Here is a 12,571-nt window from a genome sequence, read left to right as displayed (position 1 = left end):
CACATACTGGGCATGAAGGCCTCAGACTAATTTACCCCCTGTGTCCTGCACATTTCTCGTACGTAGGAGCAATCTAAAGGTCACACGTCTCATAGCCCTCACTTTATCCCAGGACAGAATAACCATCTACTGATGAATTACATCTCCAGCCTCAAAATATGATACCCACAGTCCATACATATCAGTACATTTTACATTGATAGTTAGTATATCATAGCCAAAGCTATTGGTACAGGCCTGTAATCCTAGCTACCTAGGAGGCTGGGGCATAAGGATTACAAACTCAAGGCCAGACTGAACATCTAAGCAAGATTCTGCTTCACAAAGCTTTCAGGGTATGGCTGGGGGACTGAGAGAGAGGGACTAATGGAACACTTGCCTAATGTGCACAAGGCCCTAGGTTCGGTCCCTAACAACACACACAATGCATGAGCATACTTGTACACACATGTATCTTACAAATATACATGTATTACACATATAATTGAAACAAAAAATTCATAGATTAGTCCTAGTGGACAGTAAAGTCACACAGCCATGTTTTTTTTCTTTAGAGGAAGATTGAGCACATGCATACTCACATATATGCATATGTGCACATATGTGTCATGTATGTGTGTCAGGTGTAAAAACATGGCACCCAGATGCAGCACCCTTGTTGACTTCTTCCTATGCTTTTACTCCATAGCAGCGCCTCCCTGCTCCTGTGGAGAGGCCACCTCTCCTTTCTCCAGTGGTCATCAAGGCAATCAGAACAGGGCGATATGCTGGCATTCTGCTCTGGAGACAATACACCTTTTCCAGTCTGATGGCACTGAAGTCTGTACAAGCAACCACCTGGTCAGGGGCCAGGAGTCCATGGGCAGTATCTCCAGAAACAAGTCATGTGACAGGAGACAGCTGGCTCAGCAGCACCTTGGTGCTCCTGTGTCAACTTCAATTAGACTAGCATGATGAGACAGGAGTCTTGTTTTTGCTTTTGAGACAGGGTCTTGTGTGGCCTAGGTTAGTCTCAGGCTTGCTCTGTGGCTGAGGATGAACTACCATTTTTCCTGCCTCTGCCTCCTAAGTGCTGGGATTATAAGCATGAGCCACTGCAACCATCTGGTTTGTGTGGTGCTGGGGACCAAACCTAGAGCCTCATGCATCCTAGGCAAGCACTCTACTAACAGAGCTACATCTCCGGGTCTGCATGATGAACTCTGAAAAGTGCCGCACAGGCTTGCCCGATACAGCCACCAGCTCTCCTGCCCTGCACCATCACTTTCCAGTCCCCTTGGTTCTGAGTATACACTGCCGGCTACAGTCTGTCCCTGACAGACAGCATGGCCAAAGCTTGAGCTAAGATCTCACTCAGGGCTCACAGGAAGCTTAGACATTGGCCTTTTTCCTCTTTCTGTTTTCCTTCTGATAGGTAGAACCCTGGAGAAGCTAAATGTGTAAGCTGCACCAGAGGGGGAACACCAGGGATTGGCCCTGTGTATGTCACCAGAGGATGGCCAGGCCAGCCCAGACCAAGCATGATAGTGTGATGGCCAACATGAGCCAGAGACTTCCATCTGAATCCTAAAGCAGTAGTCCCCAGCAGCTTTCTACTTTGCTTGTTCCTCTCAGGCAAACTTAACCTGTTGCAGATCTGTGGTGTATCCTCCACACCCAGAACACTGAGGTGTTCAATGAACAAGTGCACTGTCCAGCTTGGAACTATGTGGCAAGTAGGCATGTCTGTTTCCTTCCCAAACCAGACTCCTCAATGCTTAGCACACCTTTGACCACAGCCTTCAGACACCTTAAGGGCCTGAGAACATCGAGAAGTGGATCCATGTATTAGGTTACTAATACTTACGAATTCATCTGAGAAATAAACTAATATTCATTTATTTACTTTGAATTAGTGAGAAAAATGTGCTAATTCTTGAAGTCCCTTTATTTAAAAAATTTTATTATTTATTTATAGGTGTGTGTTTGTGTATATGTGTGTGCTTATGTGTTTGTGTTTGGTATGCACAAAATGAATGCAGGTACTCAAGGAGTTCAGAAAGCATTAGACCCCTGGATCTGGAGTTAAAGGTAGTTGTGAGCTGCCTGGTGTGGTTCCTGGGAACTAAACTCATCTTCTACAAGGGCCACAAATGTTCTTAACCACTGAAACGTCTTGCCAGCCCTCTTTAAGACCTCACATTTGAGTGACCATCCTAACATGCTAAGTACTATGTCCAGTACTTGTTATTACCCTAGGAATGTATGTTTAAAAAAATTTTTTTAAGCCAGACATGGTGATATATGCCTGTAGTCCCAACTAATCAGGAAAATTACTTGAGCTTTGGTGTTCAAGACCAGCGTGAGCAACATGCTAAATTTTTTTTTTTTTTCTAAGACAAGAGTTTCTCTGCATAGCCCTGACTGTCCTGGAACTTGTTTTGTAGACCAGGCTGGCCTTGAATTCAGAAATCTGCTTGCCTCTGTCTCCTGAATGCTGGGATTAAAGGCATGTGCCACCATGCCCGGCTGATAAGATTCTGTCTTAAAGGAAAGGGGGGGAGTTTTAAATATCCAGATTTCTAGATAGAGTTGGAATAAATCTTAAATATATTACTAGAAAATAGAATTATGTTTATTTTGGAAACATATTGGATTGTGTTCATAGATTTTATGTGACAGGATGTAAATTTTTTTAGATGACTTTGGAGGGAAGGGCCTGTGCAGCTGGATTCCCTCTGCAGCTGGATTCCTAGCAGTGTTCTGTAGGATTCACACTGTGGACATCAGAAAGTTTCCCAGCCTCCACTCACACAAGTCCAGAGAAGCACTTTGGAAGCAACCATGGCATAGCTCAGCTTAGCTAAAGCAGGCAGAGGGCAAATGTGAAATCCTGGGAAATGACCTGTTTCAAACCCTCAGACTCCTCGTCTACAAAGTTTGAGCAATAGCAGCATCTTGGGGAGCACTGAGAGGCATAGCAAGGTCAAGGCATTTGATACTTCCGGTTGCTGGAAATTACACAAACCTCAGTTACTGATGACTGACAGTTGTTTGATTAGGGACTATCAAAGTGTTCCTATGAGACACTCAAGCAAGGATCCAATTAATTGACCTCTACCTAGTTTATCACAGATTGTCCCCAAATACATGGCAAGGCATGGCCCTTGCATGCTACTAATCCAGACTAGTGATCTTCCAGAAAATGTGGTCCATAGGATAAACACTGACAGTAACACTTTAAGAACCATCTTCCTCCAGCCCCTCTTATACTGGTATTAGTTACTTTTCCATTCCTATAACAAAACACCTGGGTTATTAACTTATAAAGTAAAAAGGTTTAACTCACAGTTCTGGAGGACGTTCTTGTCTGAGATCAGGAGAACTTGTTTTGGGCCTCTGGGGAGAGGACACTAGATAGCAATGACAGGAGCCCACAGAGAGCAAACTGCTCAGGGTCAGGAGTATGAGAACAACCTCCCCTCCAAGGGCCTCCTACTTGACCCCACCTCCTAAAGGTTCATCACACTGCACCAGTAGCAGCACACTGCAAACCACAAGCATGTGGCCCTTTGGAGACATTCACCCACCCAAGTCATCCCTGGACCCATGCCACTCCTAGTAGTCCCTCCTCAGTGACTAGTCCAGGAGCCATAGGAGTGAAGGGAGCTTGGTGAGGGCTACTGAGCACATGCTGGCTCTTAAAAGCCATCCTGGCCTTCCTTGGTGGCAATAGACAATGCCTGTAGTCCCAGCTGCAGAGGCAGTCAGTGGTCAGCCAGTCTCTGGGAACCACCTCTGACACTGCACAGCAAGTCACAAAAGCCAAAGGACTTGTTTCCCGTCCTTTGGGACTTGCTATTGTCACGCTAGTTTGCCACCTGCTTAAGCCAATGTGAGACTTGTGCAGAGAGCAGCCACCTGAGTGGACACACCTGCCCCCGACTCCCACCCCCACCGACAGTGAGAATGAATTCAGAAGCCAGAGAGTGCAGGCTGAATCAGTTAACAACATGCTAACTGGTGAAAGCCAGCCCATTGCTGGCCCTACTTCACTTCAGAAAGCAACTTGGGTTGCAGGCCCAGCCTTGGTGGCCACAGGGCCACACTGAGGCCTCTCTGCTTAGTGACCAGATCAGTGAGAAGCTGGATAAAGGATACAGGGTAAGCAGTCATGCCTTGGCCTGCGTGGCCATGATTCCAGATGAGCCAGCAAGCCAGCATCACTCTCCTCCCATTCCCCCTCCCACCACCACCACACACACACACATACCAGGCAGAGTTTGTCTCTGAAGGTTCAGCATCACCAGAAAGACTCAGTGCTTACTCCTGACATGTCAGAATGCTTGTAGAACTGGCCTACACCCCACCCAGCGCTGCTGTTCCCCTTGTGCATTAATGACAGGCATAGACTCCTTCCCATCTCTTCAGACAAACAGCCTAAAGCAATTGCAGTATGCAGGAATCCATGAATGCACTGCCCTCCGCACCCCACCACCAAGCAAGGCCACCCAGGGAGCAGGCAAGGCTGTGCCTGAAAGGTTCTTTAAGGCACTGAAGATGCAGGGAGAGGGATCTGATGGACAGGGCTGCCAGCCTCACTACCACCAACTGTCCTGTCACTGTCCTGAGAAGGAAGTTCTTCCTGTAATTGTATTGGCCACTATGAATGGCCAGGGAGAGATAAGCCTGAAACCAGTTCTCAGAGAACTATAGAAAGAAGAAGAGGTGACAAAGGTCCAAAACAGGCAGGGCCTGGCCTGGTCACATTGCAGCTGGGGACTGCCTTGGTGACTCTGTCTGCTATGTTTTATGGATAATCCAGGCATTTCTATCAAGGTAAATATTCCCACAGAATAAAAACCCTACTTGAGTATCAGATCCAGGATGTTATAGGGTAGAAAACACAAAACATCCTGACCCAGGATGTGGGCCGGCCTCAGAGTCCTGGCTCCACATGTGTGAGGCCCTGGATTCCAGAGCAAGCCCTCAAAAATTTTTTTAATTAAAAAAATAAGCAGAATAAAAGAACAGAGGTCCTTGGGTAACCTTGGGATGTACTGTCTGTCACTCTAAAGAGCTGCAAAGTGACACTGGGCAATGCTACAAGGCATATCAGGGATGCTCCCACTGCCTAGACAGCAGCCCAAATGCCCCAATGGCAGCAGCACTGGCTACACATACTGTGCTGTTCCTGTGCACACATGGGTACTCTTGATAATGTGCAATGCACCAATTAGATCCATGGGAAGTTACTAACTAAGTAGGTGTAATGGCTATTCCCGGTTGTCAACTTGACTATATCTGGAATGAACTACAATCCAGAATTGGAAGGCTCACCAGTGATCCAGACCTTGGGGCTGGAAGATACAAGTTTCTGAACTGGATCTTAGCATGGAGATCTTGAGGCATAGTGGCTATGAATCCCAGGAGACTAAGACCAGGAGATCTCTGAGTTCAAGGTCAGCCTGGGACAAAAACAAGTCCCAGATCCAGGCGTGGTGGTACACACCTTTAATTTGGGCCACACCTTCTTCTGGAGACCTACATAAGGATTTCGGAAGAAGGAAGATTTGCTCTTCTTCGCCTGCTTGCATTTACTTGCCAGCACATCTGTTGGATCTACTACTAGCCTTGTGGGGCTGAGCAACTCGATCCCTGGACTTCCCATTCACAGCTGACCACTATTGGGGAGTTGGACTACAGACTGAAAGTCATCATAACAAATTTACTTACTGTAAAGAGACTATCCATAAGTTCTGTGACTCTAGAGAAGCTTAACTAATGCAGTAGGACATTTATACTACAAGTAAAAATGACTGGAAATTCATGCACTTTTATTTCTGGAATTTTCCATTTAATATTTTCAGTCCACAGTTGGTCTCCTGCAATTGAAATCATAGAAAAATGAAACCAAAGGAAGAGGATTACTGTCCTTGAGTCCAGCTCCACTCTCTAAAGGTTCCTGGGTCTCGGTGTCCGGGTCCCATGTGAGTGACTCTAGGAAGGATCCTAGGATTGTGAAGTGAACAGTAACACTTGTCTTCCATCCGACTTGAATTACTAACTATACACCGACTGCAAAAACATTGAAAAAGAACTTCAAACTAGAAAAAGAAATCCCTGAACATAATTAATGTAAATAAGTCCTTGAGATGGTGGTTTGTTTGTTTGTTTGTTTTACAAAAATCTTTTTTGTAGGGGACAAGGCAGGAAGAGATTTCAGAAAATGGAGGCATTTTTTTTTTTTTCCCAACTGTAGGGATAGTGAAGAGGAATCCTGTTCCTCCTCCTGCATTTTGTAAAATCCATTCGGCATAAAGAACTGGCCAGCAGGTGATGGCTCTGCCTCAGGTGCCCAGAGGGAGGTGATGCTGTCGGCCTCAGGTGTGCAAAGTGTCTTCCAGCCACTCAGTGCCTCCGGGCTGGCCAAGCCTTCTGTGCAGACCACTTTCTGATGACCCAACTTCTCTCTTTCTCCTTTACCTCTCTCAAAAAGTAAGCTTGGTGTGGCTGGTACAGCCCAAGGACACGTGTTACAAAGAGGACAGACTCCCATCAACAGGATGGTCAGCCTGCACAGTGTGGACACAGGAATGCACACAGAAACTTAACGCAGATGCAGGTCTTCCATGTTTGAGGGATCTGTGATGCTTTAGAGGGCAGCCCTGGTGTGGTGCTGAGCCCCTCCCTCCTTAGGGTGGCAAGCCACAGTAAGGCTGCAGGAGTCACTTTGCACCGAAGTTTGCAGCCATTCCTTGGAAGACACAGCCCTGGAGGCTGCAGCTCAGCAGGATAGTAAAGTGCTTAGATACACAGCTGATACTTCCTGTCTGGCTCCCACATCACCTGAGGCACCATATGGAGAGTGCGGAAAGTTGAAAGTGGTCTTAGTCACCAGGAGTAAAACCAGAAAAAGCCAGTTTCTACTAAAAAGCCCACATTTCTAAGTGTCTTTTTCACTTGGTTTCCACGTCTTCAAGGTACTAAATTTTAACTCACTTTTAGATAAGGGTGTACAGTCTGTGATTGGGGTTGGGAAACATGGAGGCAGAAAAGAAGATGTCTATAAATAGCTCTTGGGGTTTCGCCTTGAGGTCAAGCTCCACACAGAACCCACACGTGCATCCAGATGAGCTGAAAGCAGGAGTCACTTCCGGAAGGGTTCTCGAGTTAATGTAGGAGTTTGTTGTTAGTCCATGGGCCTGGTGACTGCTATAACACACTGGCATCTTCCATGGCCTCCATCCATCTGTGAAACAGAGACAGCACTGGGTATCTATGTGACTGGACTAGATTCCTGGTGGCCTGAAGCCAAGGATTGTATCTTTGTATCTACTTCCCAGACACACTTCCCACATTTAGCAAACAGTTCCAGACTGTGTGAAAGTTGCCGGAACCAATGTCATCCCATAGAACAGAATCATGAGTGTCTAAGTCTCACAGTTGAGAACATGCAGGCCCACAGCTGTGCTTGGACCCCCAGGGGCCTGCATAGAACAATGCAGGACAACACTGCATTTCTCTGCAAGACAGCCGAGGAAATAGAAGACTAGCTGTCACTGGTACCTCTGAGCAGAATTGCTGTCCTCTGCTTTGAAGCTGTAAAACAGGGTTTTCTTGTGATAAAGATGAAAAACAGGGCCCACTTCGCTGCTGCCCTCCTCCTTTTCTGGGGCAATAGTAAAACCCAGCAGAGGTATGCTCTCCATGGCCACTTTGTCCTGCAGAGGATAGAAGGAAAACCTGGTGTTAAAACCCCTCCATCCCCAAGGCTCAGGGAACATCAGAAAGGATAATGAGAGAAAGAATCACGGAGCTGAAGGATGGGAGGAGTGCTGTGAATGTGGGTGTGACATAGTCCTTGTAATGAACTCACTGCAGCTATGGGTGCCTGGACAGAATCAAGCCAGCAAGGTCGGGCAGCATCCAATAGGTGGCACTAACTGGATTCAGTGGGTGACACACACATACACACACACACACATACATATACATACATACACACATACACACACACACACACACACACAATACATACACATATACACATACACACACAAAACCACACACATACATATACATACACACATACCTATACACACATACACACATACACACACAAAACACACATACCTATACATACATACATATACACACATACACACACATACACACACACCTGCATAGAAATACACACATACATACACACAATATACACACATACATACACACAATATACACGTTAAAAATATGCACATACATATACATACACACATACATATACATTCATACATACACATATACATACACATGCATATATGTATACATGTGTGTATATATATGTATATATACACATATATATACACATACACACACAAACACATGAGAGGGCATGATGGTGGGAGGGGTGTTGGTGGAGTAAGGGGTGGAGAAGATCAAGATACATTGTATACAGATGTAAAACTGTCAAATAATAAATAAAAGATTTTAAAAACCCACACCTGTATCAGCCCCTATGGTTGATCCTTGCATCTAGTGGAGGAGTGCTGTGAGTGTGGAAGACTCTGATCACCTGGCTTTCAGCCAGGGCCAGTCCAGGAAAGGAAAGCGACTTAACAGGTTCTGACAGCAAACTAGAGCTGGGCATGTTCAGAGCCATTATCTTTGAAATTCTCTACCATCGACAGAGAAAGCAACGTTCCAAGAGCACACACTTAGCATGGAGGAAGAGCTAAGATTTGAACTCACAGCCTTCCAGAGTTCTTCCTACAGACTAGAGTACTCAATGTTTTAGTGTCCCAGAGTTTGTTCAGGCAGCACATTCAGCAGACATTCTGCCAAGCCTTTGTTCAAGGGGCCTTAGCAAGAGTCCTGCAGAGTCTAGGCTATGACAGCATGAGTGCTCATGAGATGGACACACACAGGACACTGGGAACAGTGTGCAGAGGAAAAGTCAAGGCTTTAACCTAGGGAGAAAGCTTATAGGATGGAAAGTGATGTTTATAAGAAGCAAAGACTTCATGATACACACTTAGAGAGAGTTAACCCAGAAGAAGGGGGTCAAGCACGCACCCGCTACCTAAGGTTACTGTCTGGAGAAAGCACCTGGCAGATGGCAACTCTGCTCAGACACAGAGCCTTGCCAAGCTAGAAATCCTCTAACCTGGCAGAATACAATGTGCCCTACCACTGTCCTGCCTTGCTTTTATTATTATTATTATCATTAATTATTATTATTATATACAGCCTTACATTGTAGCCCAGGCTGGCCTAGGGATCATAGTAATTCCCCTGTCTCATTTTTCTGAGTGCCAGGACCCACTGGCACGTAGCACCATGCTCAGCTCTAAGGCATGCCTTCTTAGGAGGGGGCTGCTCTGAGCTGTGCTCCACTGTAGACAAATGAACCAAGGGACCCTCTGTCTGCTGGTCCAGTGCCTAAAGATGACACACACAGTGACCACCACAGCTGCAAGTCTGTGGAGAGGAGGCAGGTCACCTGAGAAGGCCCAGCCTTAGACTAACGAGCACGTTCTTCAACAGTGGTTGGGGCACCTGTAAGTCTTGACTGTAAAGTGGATTTGGCTATGGAAGCCCCAAGGTGGTGGGACCTGGAGATAGAAACCATCTTACTTTCCAACCCGTTCAGCCTCCGCGGGACTGGCCAGTGAGATCAAACCATGACAGCCCACATCTCTCTACCTTGGGAGCAGAGTAGGCTTTAGGGCACTCTTGTTTGTATTTTCTTTTTGAGATAGGAGATCATGTGGTCCAGACTGGCTTTGAACTCATGATGTAGTTGAGGATGACCTTGAACTTCTGTTCCTCCCACTTCAGTGCTAGAATTACAGGCCTGCACCACCACAGCGAGGCTATGTGAGCTGGGGACTGAACCCCACGCTTCCTGCATGCTGGGCAAGCATCCTACCAACTGAGCTGTAGCCCCCGCCCTTGCTTGTAGCTTAGAAGCTAAAACCAGTATGTCCTATGCAAGCAGCAATGTGTGTGTATTTAGAAGCCTTACTGGAACCCTCAGTTATTTTAGTAAAAGCAATGGACAGGCACACAGGGGGCAGTTCTCTCTGAGCTGCTGCTTGTTGCCCCAAGCAACCAAGATGGAGACAGAAATGAGTTTTCTCTTGTGACTTTGTCCTGGCTGTCAAGCCTGTGACATTTAAGTACTCGGTGAGTGTTCACACCCACACTCCAGCATAAAGACTTGATTACCACCAGAAGAGGTTTCGGTGTCCCTGACTTATGCCTGCAGGTGATAAGTAATGATGAAGACTGAAGCTGGCTGCCCCTCCACCCCTACTGTCTCACACACACACACTTAACGCAGGCCTCCCTGCAAGAACAGCCTCAGAAAGGATTCTACCTCGCTGGCCAAGTAGGTGTAGAGTACTTTGCCCTTGATGACGAGCCAGAGTTTCTTCCAGCGCCGCTTGCCACTCTTACAGCGGCTCAAGTAGCCGCTGATGGCAGAGCCCTCTCCTGACGCGGCCACCTGGTGGAAGGGAAGCAAAGCAGGCAGTCAAAACGGGGCTGGGCAGACCATCAGTTCGAAAGCTGATCTCTGGACTCTTGAGGTCAGCAAAACTGCTTCAGTGTCTAAGAAGTCGATGTAAAAGTCCAAAGCTGCCTCCAGAAGGCCTGTCCCTACTGGGATCACACACACACACACACACACCCCAGACGGCAAGATGGATTTAACCTTAGCTTAGAACACCTTGCACTTAAAAGGAATCTTGTACCTATTACCTAACAGGTATGGGGGGAAGGGGCTCCTGACTGGTGTAGTAGACGCAGTCCTACTGTGTCATACTGCTGCCAGCTTTTAGGTGACACTCTGCTGCACAGGCTCTGGCAGTGGCTAACACTGATTGGGGTTCTGGCACACTGTGTGAGCATCTATGAGGCCCTGGGTTTTACCACGAGCACCAGAAAGCAAAGATAACAAAAGAGACGCCCTCCCAGTTTGGCTTGGAGGGATTTCAGGGTTCTCACCAGGCTCCAGCAGTAACTATGGACATCACCAGGCAATTTACTGACCTCCTGAGGGCCTCCATTATCTTACAAGTCATGAGACATCCTGACAGACAGACATGCCTGACTTACAGTGAGTGCACTAGAAAGCAACATGGCCACGTTCAGGGATAGTTTCCTCTGACTTTCTCATTTTATGGATGGGAACTGAGACCCTGAGGAACAAGGGACTTCCTGAAGTGCAGCCCCCTTCAGCTTGGGACTCTCAGCAAACACTCAGGATTTGGAGCCTAGAATCTACAACCAGCTCAGGCTGGAAAGGAAGCCGGGGTTGATTCTGTCCTGGTGCAAGGCCATGAGGACCCCCTAACTCTTGCCTGGGCTCTGGGATCCCTGATGGAGCACCTCCAGGGATCTGATTCTGCAATCTTCTAGGAGCTTACTCAGGTGCTCACACAGGTTTCCTCCCCTTTCCCCTGGGAAGCAATGCTGTGGAGGCAGAGCCCCAGCAATGGGAGAAGGTGCTGAGCTGTGGGATGCTCATCTTCTCCACTGGACCAAGGAGCTGGCAGGAGGAAACCAGGAACAGTGAACACAGCTCTGTATTGTGAACACGTGAACACTCCTTGACGGGTCCTTCAAGGAATTCTCGTCGCAGAGGTAGGCGCTTTTCCATTAAGCTATGCCCTAGTCGTAATTCCAAGAACTTCAGTTGGCAAATGGAATAAGTTAATGGCTGAGATAGCACTCATCCACCGATCTTCACTCCCTAGCGCATCTTCACACACCCACTGCTTCATGATGCCTGTTAACAGGGACTTGGATGCAGCTGGCCATGCCTCTTGGCTCCGAAGGCTCTCCTCATGGGCACACATTGCTTGGGGGCCCTGTCTGCATGACGGACTTGTGCGCAGCCAGTTTTCAGGTTTCTTGCACAGTCAGCCTTAGGGGGGCTCAGCACCTGTGCTGTTCCCTCCCTGCAGCCCGAGAACACGTGGGGCTCACAAATACTGACATGGGACAATTAACCGTGATTGCAGCTCACCTGAGCAGGCCCTGCGGGCACTAATTCTACAGTATGGGGAAGGAAAAAGAAAAAATAAAGCCAAGGAGGGACACAAGATGCCTCTGGAGCTCCTCTGCAGCCCACAGATGTCTTCTGAAGACAGGGATTATCCTTAGCAATGGCACTACCTGGGCTCACTATTGAGTTCTTTCAGGGAGGAGTTCTCTTTGTGCAGAAGAGCCTGGCCAGGCTGGGTACAGGAGGATCTGAGCATGCCTCCAGAGGACAGGAACCTCCCAAGCACTGTCTCCCATGCACACCTTACCTCGGACAGAGCCGAAGGGACTTTTTTCTGCTTCTTGAAAGTTGAGGGGCTAATACTCTGGAAGACAGAGGACAAGGCGCTGCCCGAGGAAAAGCGGGACGAGGACAGTGGGAAGCTCATGCTGACTGGACGCTCTGCAGAGGTGAGAAGCCAGGGGAAGGGTTGTCTGGAGTGCTGGCTCAAGTCCCTCCAAGGCTCATGGGGGTGCGGGTGGGAGGAGACGGGCCCAGGATGGCTGGCATGCCCCTTCCTGCTGATGCTGAGCAGAGGCT

The 12,571-nt window shown here is 47.6% G+C and overlaps 1 protein-coding gene across 2 annotated transcripts in view; it reads right to left on the bottom strand.

Moving 5' to 3' along the window:
• Nucleotides 1-5,795: 5,795 nt before the first annotated feature.
• Fgd5 (FYVE, RhoGEF and PH domain containing 5) overlaps nt 5,796-12,571 on the bottom strand; it is a 97,179-nt gene continuing 90,403 nt past the window's right edge. For both annotated transcript variants that reach the window (XM_006506000.4, NM_172731.3), the window contains exons 18-21: nt 12,300-12,433; nt 10,361-10,489; nt 7,549-7,703; nt 5,796-7,231 (exon numbers count right to left, since the gene is read on the bottom strand). In XM_006506000.4, coding sequence (XP_006506063.1) covers nt 7,195-7,231; nt 7,549-7,703; nt 10,361-10,489; nt 12,300-12,433 — 455 coding nt within the window. In that variant the 3' untranslated portion in view covers nt 5,796-7,194. The remainder of the gene's footprint in view (nt 7,232-7,548; nt 7,704-10,360; nt 10,490-12,299; nt 12,434-12,571) is intronic.

The sequence above is a fragment of the Mus musculus genome, chromosome 6 (genome assembly GCF_000001635.26).
Source record: "Mus musculus strain C57BL/6J chromosome 6, GRCm38.p6 C57BL/6J".
Classification (NCBI taxonomy): domain Eukaryota; kingdom Metazoa; phylum Chordata; class Mammalia; order Rodentia; family Muridae; genus Mus; species Mus musculus.
This window is presented reverse-complemented; position numbering and strand designations above follow the sequence as displayed.